Below are 16,770 nucleotides of genomic sequence, written 5' to 3'. Positions count from 1 at the left end.
TTGTGCCTCTTCCTGCTGCTTGAGACAGTCTGGAGAATGCTTTTGGAGACTGGGTTTTTCTAGGACGCTTGGATGGATTATAGGAAAGTGGAACAGCCCATGAATTTAGCTGAGTCCTGGAAGAGGACAGAGCTCCCTGTCTCCACAAGACCTGATCTCACAAACTGTCCCGAAGCTGTGGTAAACAGTTTAGACCAGCTCGGGTATGACACGGAGCTTCCTCTTGGCTATTTCCACAGCTTCCCATTGAATGGAAGGAAATCGCTTAAACCCTCAAAAACACAATCTGTCTGGAGGCAAATGCCTGGTTTGGCGTCCTGCCCCCATCCTCCCCACACCTGCGCTGGGACCTTTTGGACCCCCTCCCGATTACTGGCTGGCCCCCCCCCCCCGAGCCTCCATCGGTCTGAGGTCACAGTTGTCACCTCCAGGCTCAGCTCTAAAATGAGAGACTTACCGCCTGTGAACACAGCCGTGCTTCCCAGGTGAGAAAGGAACAAAATTAACAACATCAATGTGCATCTATTTCCAGTCATTTGTAGGGGAGAAATGTGCTTTGGGGACTTTCCTCTCTACATTTCAGCAAATTGGATATTATCAGATACAGAGAACGAGCAGAATGTGAAATGTGCACACAGGATCTCCCTGCCTGTGTAGTAAAGGAGCCTGCTGCCTTATGCAAATGGATCTCAGACTGATGAATTAGACCACATGTAGCCCACCAATCAAAATGAAGTGATGCCTTCATCCTTCAGGTAACATACATAATTGAGGGGGACCAGGTTTGTTTTATAAGAGCATCTTAGTTTCATTTTTTCAAGGTAGATATGCTTTATTTGTATATTACACATGTAGAAATAGGATCTTCCACATCTTTCTTGAACATGGCTTTCTTATATATCTTATGTCTGTCTATCTATCTATCACCCATTTTTTACAGAGATGTGAGCACTCAGTCTATCCCACTTTCCTCTTTTTTCTAAGAATAGGCAGAATGTATTGTGATAATAAACGGCACATGATTCTTAGCCTTGGTGTTGGGGGACAATAAGGAGTGGTGGTGACAATGGCAAACTGGAGACCTTGCCTTAACTGAAGGCAGCAGCGCCTTTTCAATGCTAATTAATCACTGTAGCAGGGCATAGAGGTCCCATGTTGCCAGGTTTTCCAAAAACAGAAATCTGGATTTTGATGTAAAATCACCTTGTCTTCAAATATTGCTAAATAATTTAATTTGGAGCTTGTCACCAGGCAAGCTGAACAAAACATATCTGTAGGCAAAAGTGAATCCATGGCCACCAGCCTACAATCTCTGGTTTTAATTGTCCAACACAATTACAGAACTATTATATAATCGTGGCTGATGTTGCTCTTTCTAGGCAACATAGAAATATAGTTCTAAGAAAGTCAATTATATTCTCAGTTGGTAGGATGCTTTATAAATGACAGACAAATATAGAACTAAGAAGGCAATTTCCTATAATTAGTAGTTCATAATAAAATAAGTTATGTCAAGCACAGAGTGGCTACAAGTAGGAGAGAATTCATGCTCACAGAGAGTATGAACAGATTAACAAACACACCTGAAGTGGACGACTCTATTAGAACGGCTTTTGCCTGTGTGTATGTTCCACACGAGGCCATCCTAGCTCTTCGGCCGCTTTGGCTGCCAGTCCCTCGATTCCTGGAGGGCCGGTGCTGGGGTCTTGCCTCTTCCTTGCCAGTCAGGTCCCCTGCCAGAAAATCACCACCGCCAATAACAGAAGTGAACATCCATTGCCCGTTGTCTGGCACCAGACACTCTGAGAAATGCTTTATATCTCAGTGACACCTTGCATTCTCCCAATAACCTGGGAGGAAGGAAGCTTTCACCCTCATTTCACATAGGTCCTAAGTAACAGAGCCAGGATTCACCATGGCAGTGTGACCCCAGAGCCCGCGCTCATAATTCCTCCCTTCTCTACCACCCTTGTTCGTTAAAGGGTCTGTCTCTGCAATGGCAAGGAATCCACCACCTTCAGGATCTTCTGCCTCTATATGAACTCTGCAACATCTGACGACCATGCCCTTTCCCTCCTTCTGTTACGTGACTCCCTCCTTGGCCCTGGGACTTGTCAGTCTGTCACTCACCGGGTAGGTGACTTGGTATATTGTCTGTGCTCCGTGGGTCTGTTTCATCACCAATAAAATGGGGTCAGAAGGGAGATGGCTGGATCAGATTTCTCAGGGCTTTTCTGTAGTGAATGTTCTGGGATTCGAAATGCTCAGGGTACACCAATGATTCCACATTGCCTTCCTGGCCGCGTGTACACCCGTCAGTCAGTCCAGCATCTCCCTGAGCACCGGTCGCCTCTCCAGCCCAAGGAGCTCTTATCCATTTGCTCCTTGGCCGTGTGCTCCTCTGGTGTCGCCTCCCTCTTCTCCTCTTTGCCCCGCAAACTCTTGGCAGACCCCAGAGCCTGCCTCCCATCTTGAAGCCTCTCCTGCCTTCTCTAGGCCGCACTGATCTCTCCCTTTTCCGAAGAAGGCTGGCAAGAATTCCGACACGGCCTCTCACACGGGCACAGGGCCTTATAGGCGACAGCGCGTTGTGGCACACGACGTCTCACAGGGACTCTCAACCCCTGGCCACATCAGGATCATCACACCCATTATGTAGATGGAGAAGTAAAAAAACAGACAAGGGCAGAACGTTCCCAACTTCACTCTATGGCCAGGGCCAGAACTGGACTGGAATCCAGGCTTCTGACCCCCGGGCCTGAGCTCCTTACCAGTCCTCACTGCCTGGCTTGGCAGTTGTGTTTCATGCCCGAGTGTTCTGTGTCTCCAGTACAATTTTTGTCCTTGGGAGTAGTGAGTGGGTCTAATCCTCTTGCTCATGGACGGGTAGTGTGAGTAGTAAAGAGCAGGGGTGTTGACCCTTGGAGCGCACGAGCCTGAGCGCATTTGAAACCTCAGCTTCCTCGTCTCTGAAATGAGGACCACTCCAGTGCCACCTTTTCCAGAGCTGCTGGGAATAAATGGGGTAACGTAGGCAAAGTATCTAGCACGGGGCCTGGGACATAATCCAGGCTCTGGAATCATGAGCTGCCATCTCTATGCACCCTCCCCCATCTCCTCTGCGGGGCCAATTCCAATTACCTTTCTCTTGGCAGGTAGTGACTCTCCCTCCAGGAACGGGCACCAGGTGCCAACCAGGAACCGACCACAGAGCTACACACAGCCCACGGTGGCCAGTCGGCGCGTTCAGGAAGAAAGGTCCCTGGGGCTTGCCTGGCTTCAGAACTCTCCAGGTCTCAGCTGACCTCTGTGGTGCTTCCTCTCGCTCAGAGATCTTACACTACTGTGCCTGGTGATAATCACCAAAACGAAAAGCCACCTTTAGAGCGTTTCACCAGGGCCAGGCCTTGTGCTAAGCTTTGTACAAGTAGGATAGTCTACCCCGCGCCTGCCCTCCCGCCACACACCATGGAGGGCTTTGGGAGGCTGAGACTGGTTCCTTCCTCCAGCATCTCATCACAGAGCCTGGAGGGATGTCTTACCTAAGACTGTGTCCCTTTGCTCATGCAATGTATTGGCACCTCCTACTACCAGGGGGCTATTTTAGGCAGAGACCGAAATAAATATAAACCCTTGCCCTCCTGTGAGGTTGCCCTTGGGGACTGAGGTACAGACAAGGTATAGAGAGGAAAACCTCGGAATATTGGATACATTTACAATTTTTATTAGGATTAGTTTGCTGCATTTAGTTATATGTGTATCACTTAAACCGCCCAAAGTGGATCACTCCCAGGCATTCAAGTAGGTTCCTGGGTCATGCACACAGGGCAGGACACAGCAGCCAACAGCTCAGTCCTGCTGTGTGATCCTGGGACATTAGCACTACTTCTCTGAGCTGGTTTCCTAGGCCAAAATCACAGTGGTTCCAGCCTCCCTAGGCCGTCGAGAAGATTCTGCTGGCCGGTGAACGGAGAGTGCTTTGTCCGCGGAGCAACCCGGACAGAAGTGAGGGCTGGAGAGATCCGCGTCCGCTCGGGGTGGAATTGGCGGCCGCAGAGAGAGAGTCAGTTGAGGGGGGAAAGGGGGTGTGGAGATCCCGGGGTGGGAGTGCGCCACCGCTGCCCGAGGTGGGGCGCGGCGCGAGGGGGAGCGCAGGGCGCGGAGGAGTCGGGTTTCAGAGCGCGGGTGACTCAGGGCGCGGGCTGGGAGCCGGGAGTCTGCCCGCCGTGGCCGCTGCCCAGCACCGCCTTTGTTTCCTGCAGGAAGGGCGAGCGGCGGCCAGCGCGCAGCGCCCCTACGCCTCCGGGGAGCTGGGCGGCTCAGCGCCTTCGGGGCTCGGCAGACCCGGGAGATGGCGCCAAGGTAGGACCTGCGTCCTGGTGCCCCGGACCCCTCAGCCCCTCCCGTCCACCTCACCTTCTCTCACTTGGCCACTTCTTACAGGAGAATCGAGCAGTGCTGGAGCGTGCTGAGGCTGCTTCGGGTCTGCGCGCTTCTCTCCGCTGTCGGCCGGACCCGCGCCGTGACAGGTAAGCGACTCTCCCCGAGGCTGGCACCGGCTGCCTCCGCACCCTGGGGAAGTTGGCTTTGGCGGCGGGCGCGTGTGCGGTGCGCGCCTCATTCCTGGACATAAAAGGGAGTCCTCGCCGCTCCGCGCGCATTGGCGCTTCTGCCGCGGCTTCCCCGGGCACTGCAAGGAGCTCCAGGGGGTGGATGGGAGTCCTGGGCAGCCAGGGCGAGTGGAGAGCCATCAGGGCACCCAAGGTAATTTAAGCTGGGCGCGGCCCCTCCAATCTTGGGCAGAGAGGGAGTTTGGAAGCACGGCGACAGCACCAGAGATTCCGCGTGGACAGTTGGCTGCGGCTCACCAAGCGCCCGCGCCCAGGTCGTGCGTGCTGCCTAGCTCATTGTAAGGACAGATCTGGTGTCCTCCCTGCACGCAGATGCGGAGCAGGACCGCCGGCAGAGACACCTGGAGCCTTTGTCTCGAAAGAAATAACGGGACTGACTTGCTCTGATTCCTTACTTAGTTTTGAGTTACCTGCGGAGTCACGTCCATGGGGCAGTGGCGCCCAGAGTGCTGGGAAGGGCTATGGGCTGGGAACCAGGAGATCTGGTCCCTTCTGTTCCCTGAGGCTCATTTCCCGCACCAGGACCTGGAGGCTGTTGCGTGAATGGTGAGGTCTTAGTTCAAACAGATTTTTGGTTGAGTTGTGTCAGGCTGCGTGAGTTTGAATTGTGCCCAGGTTCGGTGACCTTGGGCGATGAATTTCACCTCTCTGGGCCTCAGTTTCCTCATTCAAAAAAGGGGAATAATTGAACCACCTTACCTCCTTGGGATGCTGTGCTGCGAAGATCAAGAGACATGTTAGAAATAATATGCTTATTTCACATGCTGGCACATAGTAGGCAGAAAATACGTGATAGAAATTATAGCTCGCAAAAAAAAAAAAAAAGAAAGAAAAAAAAAAGAAATTATAGCTCGCTCCTTGCAATAGCTGTTAGAAAGCAGTGCAGGCACTTTTACAGACGAGGACTCGAGGGATGAGAGAGGCTTGGAAAGTGGCCAGTCCAAAGGCAGGACTTGAGCCCAGATCTGCAAGCTCCAGCCCTTCCTCGCTCATCCCTTTCTCCAAGCAGTTTTGTGGAAGAACGATGCTCCCCAAACAGTAATCTGCCCCTTTTTGGATTTAGGAGGTTAGTATACAGCCTCAGTAGAGGTGTGGGGAGAGGGAGGAACAGCTTCGGTCCCCCTGAAGGAAACTGGGGATTGAGTGGGTGGTCTTGGTTAACGCTTTGTGTGCTGGAGGAAGCCTAGGACAGTGAACTTTGCGTTCGTGGGAGCGAGACGCAAACACAACGACAGCGTTTTCTGCCAGAGTGCGTCCAGCCTGGCATTTCTTGCAGATCAAAGGGCAGCTGGAGCACAGTTTTGGCTTCTCAGCACCATGGCCCGTGTTGGAACGTTGCAATTTTGCATGTGATATAGGTTACTGCCAACTCAGCAGCAGAGGGCAGCTTCAGGTTCTGTGATCTTTGCTGAACTTTGCTGCCACCCTCACTCCCAAAAGGAAGACGGTTCTGGGGAGGAAGACTTTGTTGTTTCTTTCCTTCTCCTGCACTTATAGGCTGGATCCCTCAAAGCCAGGTCAGGGCCGTGGTTTCTCAGACAGAGGAAATCCTGTTCCCATCCATAATGTAAAAAGAGTGTGCTGGGGAACCCTCAGGAGGTCAAAGGACCTGGGGAGGGCCTTTTGCAATGGATGGGTAGTCGGCGTCCCTTGGGGATTCTGAAGACGGTCTTCCTAGACACGTGACATGTCCTCCTGCCAACCAAATTTTGTGTGCAGTTTAATTAGGTACTTATGAACCATTTCATATAGTCAGGCAGACGCAGGAATACGTTCATATGTCATTCATCCAGTCCTCACAATTACTCCAGGAGGTGGGGACAGGGACTGGCATTGTCTCTGTCCTTCAGATGAAGAAAGTGAGTCCCAAAGTTCCAAGGCTTCTCAGCCCCTCAGGGTCTCCTGGCCCACCTTGTTTAAAGAGACCTTTGTTAATGGGACCCTTGCCCCCTACACTGATCCTCATGTCCCTAAGGGGTCACGGCTGTGTAGTCAAGTTACAGTGTCATTGGGATATGCGCTATTTTAGAAGATGAGGTTGTGGTGGGGACAGAGACGGTAGTATCCCAAGTAATTTGTTTCAGATAATAAAATACTGATATGTGCAAATTATTTACTTTTCTATAAAGTATTGATTGTGAACTATGACATCCATTCAGAAAAGTACGCACAAAAAGTACAGTCCGATGGTTTCTCCCAGTACAAGCATCCACATAACCTAGGCTACGAGATGGCGTAGCCGCCAGCACCCGCTTCTGCCTTCTGGCTGGGTGAGCCCCTCCCTCCCCTCAGCAGCAACCATCACCTTGACTTTCATAGTGATCGCTTCCTTACTTGTTAAAAAATAACTTTAGTATATGAGCATGTATCCCCAAATTCTAAACTTCCATTTTACTTGAGTTTGAACTTTACACATGTAGGATGTCTTCTTTGGTGGGTGGCTTTTTTACTGACTATTAAGCTTCTGAGATTCATTTATGCGGTTGCATGTGGCTGTAGTTAACCATTTTTTCACCGTATAATATTTCACTGAATTAATATCGTGTGCATGATTTATCCACTTTTCTCCAACAATATTTTTTTCCCATTTCGGGCTAATACAGTAGCGTGTCTGTGGACATTCTTGCACATATCTCTGGGTGCACATGGCCACGCATTTCTGTTGGTTCTCTGCCTAAGAGTGGATGTGGGATAACAGGGTATGAAATCGTCCCACTGAGCAGACAGTGAGCGAGCAAAGGGCACACCTTCCACTGTCATTGTTCAAAGGGACACAGCAACCTGGTGTGAGAGTCCTCAATTTTTAGCATCCTTGCCGGCACTTGGTCTCATCACTGGACTTAATTTCAGCCTTTCTAATGCATACCAGTTAGAATCTTACTGTAGTCTTAATTTATATTTTCTTAATTATTAAATTGATTACCTTTTCATATGTTTATTGGACATCCGGATATCCCGACTAACTTTTTTTGAGGCAAAACTCACATACCATAAAACTAGCGTTCTTCCTGTGTACAATTCAATGGTATGTAGTACATTTACAATGTTTTATAGCTGTTGTTTTTATCTACTTTGAAAACATTTTCATCACTTTAAAATAAAACCTTAACTCCATTAAGCGGTCACTCCCCATCCCCCCGTCCGCACCTCACCGATCCTGGGCAGCCACTGAACTGCTTCCCATCTCTATGGATCTGCCCATTCCGGACATTTCACATACACGGAATTATACAATACCTGACTTTTTGTGTCTGGCTTCTTTTCCTTAGCATAATGTTTGAGGCTCATCGTGTTGTAGCATGTGTTAGTACTCCATTCTTTTTTATGGCTGAGTAGTATTCCATTGTATGGATGAACCACAAGGATGTTCATTTTTCCACTCTTGGGGATATTTGGGTTGTTTTCACCTTTTGACTATTATGAATAGCGGTATTATGAATATCTGTGTGCAAGGATTTGTTTGAGTACTTGTTTTCAATGATCTTGCGTATGTAGTTAGAAGGGGAATTTCTGGGTCATAAGTTAAGTCCATACTTAAGTTTTTGAGGAACTCCCAAACAGTTTCCACAGTGGCTGCACCATTGTACAGTCGCACCGGCGGTATACAAGGGGTCTGATTTTTCCAATTTCTTGCCAACACTTGTGATTTTCCATTTTTTAAAATACAGCCATTTTAGATTTTGTATCACTGGCCCCCTGCCTTGCCTGTACCCTGGCCTGTAATGAGCTACTGTTGCTCACATACCATTAGAAACGGTCATCAATATAAATGATTGTAGTGTTTTAATTACTGGCTGAATTGTTTGGCTTTGTCCGGAGTTGGAGATGCCTGCGGTAGCCTCAGGTCCCACTTGTGTGTTTTACAGCGGAGTGAAGGCTGGAAGTCCCTGGCACGCTGAACCCCTCCCAGCCCCCCATGTATAGCTGGGATTTTGCAGTGCGCTTGACTTGAAACAGATATGACCTGGTCTCCCTGTCTCGAGCGCACTTTCTCACATTCCCTTTCTCTTTAAGGTCTAATCCTAACCAATCAGCTTAAATGGCACCTTGTCCAGGGTCCTTCCCTCGATCTCTCCAACGGAGCTGCCCCATCACCCAGGCCCCAGCTGCTGTGGCGCTCTGTCCTCTCAATATGCTTATTCATCTCCATTTCCCGTGGGAGCACCCTGAGGGTTTGGGTCATGCCTCATTTGTCCGGTCACTTGGACTTGGGTCATTTTATTATTATGATAAATCGTACTGCTGGGAACATCCTCAGACAAATGGCCTTTGTTTTCTTTTTGGGTTATTTCCTTTGACTATATTCTCCCAAACAGACTCGCCCATCCCGGATAGAACTAGTTGGACAGTTCTTATGTATTTAGATGGATTTTTCTTAGAAGCAAGTTTAATCATGCTGTTCCCTAGTTTCACTGCTCTGGCCGGGTTCTCACCGCACCCATGCTCCGTGGCCCAGCCGGCCCTTCGTGGCCTGGCCCCTGCCTGCCTCCTGACCTCCATTCACACCCAGCCCCCCTTGGCTTGGGCTCACACCAAATCACCAGCAGGTTTCTGAATGAGGTATGTGATGTCCCACCTGTGTCTTTGCATAGACTGGCCTCTTTTTGAGAATGCTTTTCCCCTTGTCTACCTGGCAAACCCTCGTCATTCTTTAAGGTTCCTCTCCGGGAACCCCTCCTGCTCTGCCAGGCATGTCACACTTTCCTCCAGGCCAGTTCTGTATTCTCATGTCTCAGCCATAGGACTTTTCAGACTCGACCGTGACCTTTGATTACTTGTCTGCTTCCCCTACTACACAGGAGATTCTGTAAGACAGGGACTGGGCCTTGTCCAACTCTGAATCCCGGGACCTAGTACAGGGCCTGGCACAGAGTGGGTGCTCAGTAAACTGTCTCAGTGAATCAAAGGAATGAATGGATAGGTCTAAACTGTGGTCTAGAGAGAGTGCGCCAGTTTACCACATCCTCCACAGCATGTAGGTCATCCTGATTTCTCTACAGCTCTGTCAGCTGTCGGGTGACCATGCCTGAGTAATCAGAATACATTATTGAGCTTTTAGTTTATCTTTCCTTTAATTACCTTCATAAGTAGTTCGACTGAAGTTTACAATACTGTTACTTTACTCTTTCTTTATTCCATCTAATTGTATAAACAAGTTTTCTAGCTTATCCCTACTTATCTTATTTCTGATAGCCTCTGTTTTGTCCAAAGTTGTATATTTATATTTTTTCTGCTAGCTAAATAGATGAGCTTATTTTCCCATTTTCTTTTAATGTCTACAGCTTGATCCATTTACAGTGGACCATAGATTAGGGTATAATCTGAAGTCAGTTCTTTTCCAAAGTGGTACATGGATTTCCCAAAACGCTAATTAAAATGTAAGCTGTTTCCTCATCATTTGTTTATTCTGGTTATGATATATGTATTTTTTCTTTTAATGATAGGATTTTTCCCCTAGAATCTCTATACTGCTGGTCACTTTCTTTGCATATATGGCTTTTTTGTTTGTTTGTTTGTTTTTAGCCCACATGATCTTGATAATTGTTGCTTCATAATATGTTTAAAATATGGTAAGGGAACTCACCCCTGCTTCCTTCATTAAGCCATAAATTCTTTAGTATAGATTGATTTACCTCATAATCTCCTCATGATATGCTTGGATATTGGGAGTATGGAGTGGGAGTAGGCAGGTGAAAATTATAAAAAGGAGGCACTCTTACAACAAGATTCAGTTGAAGACATCAATGTGCAGTAAAGAAAACAAATTAACAACTAAGGCTTCAAAGTCAGAGCAGCAGACTGTGGGGTCTGCACTATTGCTGTAGACACAGGACAGCTGAGATGAGTCAGAGGTGTCTGACTGATCACCTTCCTCTGCTCCACCCCAACTTGACAAAGTGTAGGGTTAGAACAGAACTTGGGAGAAGGTTCAGACATCTTTCTGAGCAAGATCTAATGAGGGAGACATGAGCACTAGGCCATTTGGTGGGTGCAGGCCAACGCTACCTGAAGCAGAACGCAATGCAACTCAACTCAGCTTAACCCAAGTCAACCCAATTTAATCTGATCCAAATCATTTCATGCTTGTCGCATTCCATGACACTGGACAGAGCAGAAAACTGTCCTGAGGGTCCTGGTGTCACTCTCAAGGGACCAGGACCCCGACCTCAAGTACTAGGGGGTTCCCTTCCTGGGCTCGGGGAGCTTGGCTGGAGTCAGGCTTGCAGGGAGCAGCCCTACCTTAGGTCCCTCCAAGGGTCACTCATCCCATTGCTGGGAGACTCAAATGGGGCCCAGCAGAAAAGTCCCTTCCACCACCAGGAGGTCTTATGCAACTAGCTTCCTCCCGAAGTGCACATCTGTTGAAATCTTCAAAACTGTCTGCCGTGTGTGTTTTGGCTACTAGTGCAGATTTTTGTCTTTTTCCTATATTTCCTGGCTGCCTACACTCTCTGAGGCCCCCCGGGGTAGGCGGGGGTGTGGCTTAAGAGTTGCGGGGACCCAGTGCCCATCCTGGAGGGACTCGCCACTAGTAGAGACTGGTGGGCAGCAGCTGGCTTGAATGCTAAGGAACTTATCCAAGAGCCGCAGTGCAGGTGCAGGGGAGCTTCCGCACTACCAAAGCAGGGTGCCCGTTTCCCCTGGGAGACGGGGTGGCAGAGGGAGGTAAGCAAGCTTTGAAAGAGGACATTTATTTTTTCAACACTGTTTTAAAATTTTGGTAATAATAGTCATTGTGAAAAATCTAGGAGGTGAAAAGAAGTTTATAAAGATGACACATCTCATGATTCAAGAGAGAAATTCGGCTAACATTTGGTGGGCTACCTTTCAAGTTCTTTACCACGCTTAAATATGCATGTATATTATAAATAGGTCATTCTGTATATTGTATTTTGCTGCTTGGCTTTTTTTCTCCTTTAACAACCATCTAGGCACTTCCCCTGGAATGTAAATGTTTTTCTCCATTGTAATTGAAGTAGTATTTCATTATGTGGATGTCCCATAATTAAACTGGTCCCCTTTTAGGCCTTTAGGTTGTTTCTGGTTATAGACTATTATAAAAACACTGTTGTGATGATCCTGCTCTTTTAGCTCTGTGTTTGACCATTTCTGTGATTATTTCTTAGCCCGAATCCCTAAAGCAAATTGTTAGGTTTAGTGCATGCCCATGTTTAAGGCTTCTGTTGCATTCTTTGGAGAGGCAACAGTAATTTATACTCCCCGCAATGGCCCATGAGAATGCCTAGCTCACCTGGTCTTTGTCCATTGCTGCTATTTTTCTGATATGAAAAGAGCAAATAATGGCTAAAAGGATAGTGCTAGCATTACTGTTCCAATCATCCTTAGATGAGTGGAGCGGGGACTTCCCTCTTCCCTTCTCTCTTCCTCTCCCCCCAATTTATTCTTCCATGTTGCATGTGCCTTGTGGTAAGGACTACAAGAGAAGAAGGTTTTTCAGGAAATAAGAATGCAAGAGCTGAGGTCACAAGGACTTTGGTGGTTTTCAACCTTGACTGTACCTTAGAGTCACTTGGGGGATTCAAAAGGAATCTGAGGCTCAGTCCTCTGCCACTTCCAGGATTCTTAATCCATCTGGGGTGAGGGCAGGCTTTTAAAGCTCTCAGTGTGCTTCCTTAAGGTGCAGCTAAGGTTGAAAGCTACTGAAGGAGGCCAATAGCTTCCCCAAGAGGAAAGTCTCTGTTCATGGTTGCAACACAGGTGTGTGGCAGAGCTGGCACTGGACCCCAGAGGGAGCTTCAGAGGGCATATATAGCTCACGTGCATGGGGTCTGGGATCCCAGGTCTTCTGGGTTCAAATCTCAGCTCTGCTACTTCCCTTTGAGTGACTTGGGGCCAGTTACCTTTCTTTTCCTTATCGTCCTTATCTGTAATAGGACAATAATCTCTACTGTGAGGAATAATGGGATAAACATCAGGCCTGTACTTGGTGACCAGTTCAGTGCCTCCCCCCTTCCCTGCTCCCACATCACGGTGGGTTCCTTGAGGGCAGGAACCCTATTTTATTTATCCATGCTGCCTCAATGTCTGACATGGTATTAAACGGACACAATGAGCATTTGAATACATTAGTGAATGAATCATTCAAAGCCTGAGACTGTGGCGATCTTAGTGAAAACCCAGCATTATGAACCCTTGACCATAGCAAAGTCTGTCTAGCCCTGCTGGAAGACCCCCCGCAGGCATCCGCTGCGATGGATGATGGAGGGGTCAGAGCAGGGGTGAGAGCAGGGGCTGGACATACATACACGTCGGGGGTAGGATGCACGTCATGAAAGTAAATGAAGGTATGCTTTTCAGTGTTGGAAAGTTATAATCATTCCATCCCCTAGAACAGGGGTGTGGAGAGTTCAAAAGCTATGACAAACTGAAGTTAATTAAATCCATGCAGTTTTAACAAAGTCACACACAGAATTCCATCTGAACTTGGATCAGCCAGCTGCTTCTCCCCGTCCAGACAAACAGTCTTCATGGTAACGAGTTCTGTCTATTTTCAGCACACAGGTCTGTCTCCTGGCCTCCGTTCTCACCCATCCTCCACATTGCAGCCATAGTCATCTGCCAGCAGCATCAGCACCACCTGGGAACATAGTAGAAATGAAACATCTCCAGTCCCTCCCACAGACTCAATAAATCAGAATCTGCATTTTACTAAGATCCCCGATGATTCACGTGCACATTAAAGTTTGAGCAGCACCGTAAAATCAACTCTGATGATGTCACCTCTTCTTAGAACTATCTCTCATCTTCTGATGCTTACCACCTGTAGTAAACAGAGTAGTGGACCTCCAGAGCTGTCTATATCCTATGTTAGGTTACATGGGAAAAGGGAATTAGGGTTAGGATGGAATTAGTATATCAATTTAATCAATTTAAAGGAGGATAAGGATCCCAGAGTAGCCAGGTAGGCCCAGTGTAATCACAGGAGTCTTTAAAAGTGGAAGAGGGAGACAAGAGGAAGTCAGGATGATGCAATGAGAGAAGGATGTGAGCCGTCTTCTTTGCTGGTGTTGAAGATGGAGGAGGGGCCACAAGTCAAGACATGTGGGCAGCCTCCAGAAGCTGGGAAAGGCAAGAAAGTGGATTTTCCCTTAAAGTTTCCAGAAGGGAGCATAGTAAGACCTGTGTTGGACGCCAGCAGAACTATAAGGTAATAAATTTGTTTTAATGGAAGTCACTAAATTTGTGGCCATTTGTTATAGCAGCCTTAGAAAATAATTATAACACTCCCTAGCATGACATTTGAGGCCCTCTGAAGATCACAATGTACTGTTCCGGCCTCATCTCCCAGAATATTTCTCCTCACAGCCTCACGTCAAACCACATGGTTTCCAAGTGGCTGGGGTTTGGGGAGGGCAACCCCAAGAGTGCAGAATAGGGTTATTTTTCATGTACCCCCAGTATCTAGCACCATGCCTGGCCCCTGGCAGGTACTCGAGCAATGCTTGTTGAGTGAATAACCCAGTGGAGGTGCAGCTTCTACATTCCCCTGTTCTTTTTTTTTTTTTTTTTTTTGTCTTGGGCAAATCTCTGTCTCTCTTTGGGCCTCAGTTTCCCCATCCAGGAAATGAAGAGGTTTGACCAGGTAAACTCTAAAAGCACCATCAACATGGACATTCTAAGGACACCTGAGTTCAGTTTGGCCAAACTTTGTGGCAACTGGGAGAAGTGATTCAATTCAGCAATGCTCTGTTCAGATCCTTCGCTGATATCCTGTCCGATTGGACACAGCCAGGATACAAAGTTGTGTCCAACAACTGTGTGTATTTGGTACAAAACAGAGACCACAGATGCTCTCTCCCTCTGTGTAGTTAAAATGCCAAATTGCTCATTCCCCCACAGAAATAAAAAGGAGGGAAAGAAAACCATTTCTTACTGCAGAGTTTTTCCATGTGACACATTTTCTAATTTTACTTTAGCCTTAACTGTCTAGAGTAGATGGCTCCATTTCAGGGTCTACCCCCGCCCCTTTTAGAATATGAGCTTCCAGTTTAAGAAATAAAATGGTTTAAAAAAAGAAATATAACAGTTTTGTTCATTTAGTATTTGCAAGTGTAGACTGATATTAAATTATCAATGGTGTCTTCATTTTCTCTGGTGGGGGAAGTTCTCTGCAATGCACAGTATTAACCTAGTTTAGGAGGCATAGATAGGATTCCTTGGTTCTGGGCTTGGCTGTGGGAGCTTGACCAAGTCGCTTCCACTCTTGGACTCAGATACTTCATCCACAAAGAAAGGAAAAGCTGGCTCACCATGGAGACTGTGCCTGAATTGGGAGAAGCGGTGGGTGGGCCCCAGTTTTAAGAGCCCATAGTGCTATTTGAGATGCCATTGGAATTGCACGTACCCAAGTTTACATCTGCCATCAGTGTTTACCATCTCTGCACTGTTGGTCTACTGCAGAGAGTGGCTGAGAAATGTTCAGCACCTGGAAAGAGTACTGTAGCTTTGTTTCAAAATAATCAATTCTGCACCTGCTATGTCTGTGGCACCCAGTCTGTCCCTTCCATCTCTTTGCCCCGCCTGTGTCATACTAATGGATTGTCACAGCCACCTCTCACCATGAGGGCCTTCCCCTGCCCTGTCTCCAGCACACCTCTTTACTGCAGAGTGCTTGGCAAAACATGGGCCCCATCATGTCATGTCATGTCTCTCTTAAAACCCTTCTGTGCTTTCTGTTACAGCTCAGTAAATCCCACTCTCTTTGGGCTGGATCTCGAGGCCTCTTGTCCCCTCCCGTCACTCATCATGCTCTGGCTTTAGCCACGCTGATCCCTCGCTGGTCTCTGAATGTAATGAGTGTGTTCCCTTCTCCCAGCCTTTCTTAGTGTCATCCCATAGTCTGGAATACTCTTCTTTCTCTCTTGAAATTCTTGATCACCTTTTCTCCCTTAGAGATCTGCTGCCTAAAGCATGGTCCCTGCACCAGCAGCACTGGCATCACTCAGGAGCCTGTGACACGGTGCAGGATTCCAGGTCCTGTCCCAGGACCTGTCCCAGCTGCTTTGGGATCTGTACGTTCCCCAAGTTCCCGGGGATGCATGTATACGCAGAATAGGGAAACGCAGGCCCTAGTCTAGATGGTGGTGAAGTGCTGGGGCTTTGGGTCAGACAGAGCTTGTTCAATTCCGGACTTTGCACCTATCAGCTGGTGACCTTGAAAAGTTTACTAGTCCTCTTCTCCCCTCAGTTTCCTCATCTGTAGATAATAATAGTACCTATTTCAGAGTCCTTTGATGAATACACGAAATCATGTCCCCAAAGCTCTTAGCGCAGTGCCTGAAACACAGTGAACCTTCAATAAAGGGTCATGGCCACTGTAACAAGGTTCAACCTCAACGGACATGGTCCCTAAACCCTCCCGTGGCTTCTCTCAGCATTGTGCCTGGTTCATTCCATCAGGGGTCAGAATTCATTTGCAAGTGCATCTTGCCTAAGACAGGGAGCGCGGCACAATGCCACTTGTTTTTGGAGTTTAGAATCCAGGCAGCGACCTGCTACAGACCTGCTTCATCAGAATCTGAACCTTGCCCAGACCCCCCCAGTGCTGCACGCACATGTGGAATTGGGAGAGGCAGGCCCTTGCAGCATGTGGGTCATGCTGGGGCTGAAGGATCAGACAGAGCTGCAGAGAGATAAGCAGGCATAGTGTGATGTAGGAAAAGTGAAATGTAGCTAGGCAAGGACTTTGTAAATATGGGTGGGTAGGACAAGATTAATCCCAAAGTTTCTGGCTCGAAAACACCCTGCCTGTCATAGCCTGATAGGTTTCTCATGTGTTTGGTCACTCACTTTCACTCAAATATTTATTTAATCCCTACTCTGCACAAGACAATGCGGTATGTGCTGGGCATACAGTGAGGGACTGATAGGCATGGTTCCCACCCTCGTGGGCCCTGCAGTCGAATGGGGGACAGAGACACTAAATAAAGGATTGTACAAAAACTTTAAATATTTATAAATGGTAAAAAGTGTTATGAAGAAGTACAGGGAGCCAAGAAAGCACATACCTGGCCCCTGTAATCTGTACTGGGGTGTCAGCAAAGTCTCCCCCAGGAGTACCATTTAAGATGAGATGTGGAGGATCAACAGATTTAGCTAGGAAAGGGGGCAGGGCTGA

General features: G+C 47.8%; 1 protein-coding gene across 1 annotated transcript in view; it reads left to right on the top strand.

Annotated features, from left to right (window-relative positions):
- Positions 1 to 4,351: 4,351 nt before the first annotated feature.
- The window catches only part of COL15A1 (collagen type XV alpha 1 chain), a 95,903-nt gene continuing 83,484 nt past the window's right edge, over positions 4,352 to 16,770 (top strand). The window contains exons 1-2 of the mRNA XM_054584089.1: positions 4,352 to 4,362; positions 4,444 to 4,529. Coding sequence (XP_054440064.1) covers positions 4,352 to 4,362; positions 4,444 to 4,529 — 97 coding nt within the window. The remainder of the gene's footprint in view (positions 4,363 to 4,443; positions 4,530 to 16,770) is intronic.

This window comes from Pteronotus mesoamericanus, unplaced genomic scaffold (genome assembly GCF_021234165.1).
Source record: "Pteronotus mesoamericanus isolate MK-2021 breed Mesoamerican mustached bat unplaced genomic scaffold, CSHL_Meso_final contig_78, whole genome shotgun sequence".
NCBI lineage: Eukaryota > Metazoa > Chordata > Mammalia > Chiroptera > Mormoopidae > Pteronotus > Pteronotus mesoamericanus.
The sequence above is the reverse complement of the archived record's forward strand: the minus strand, read 5'-3'. Positions and strand labels throughout refer to the sequence as shown.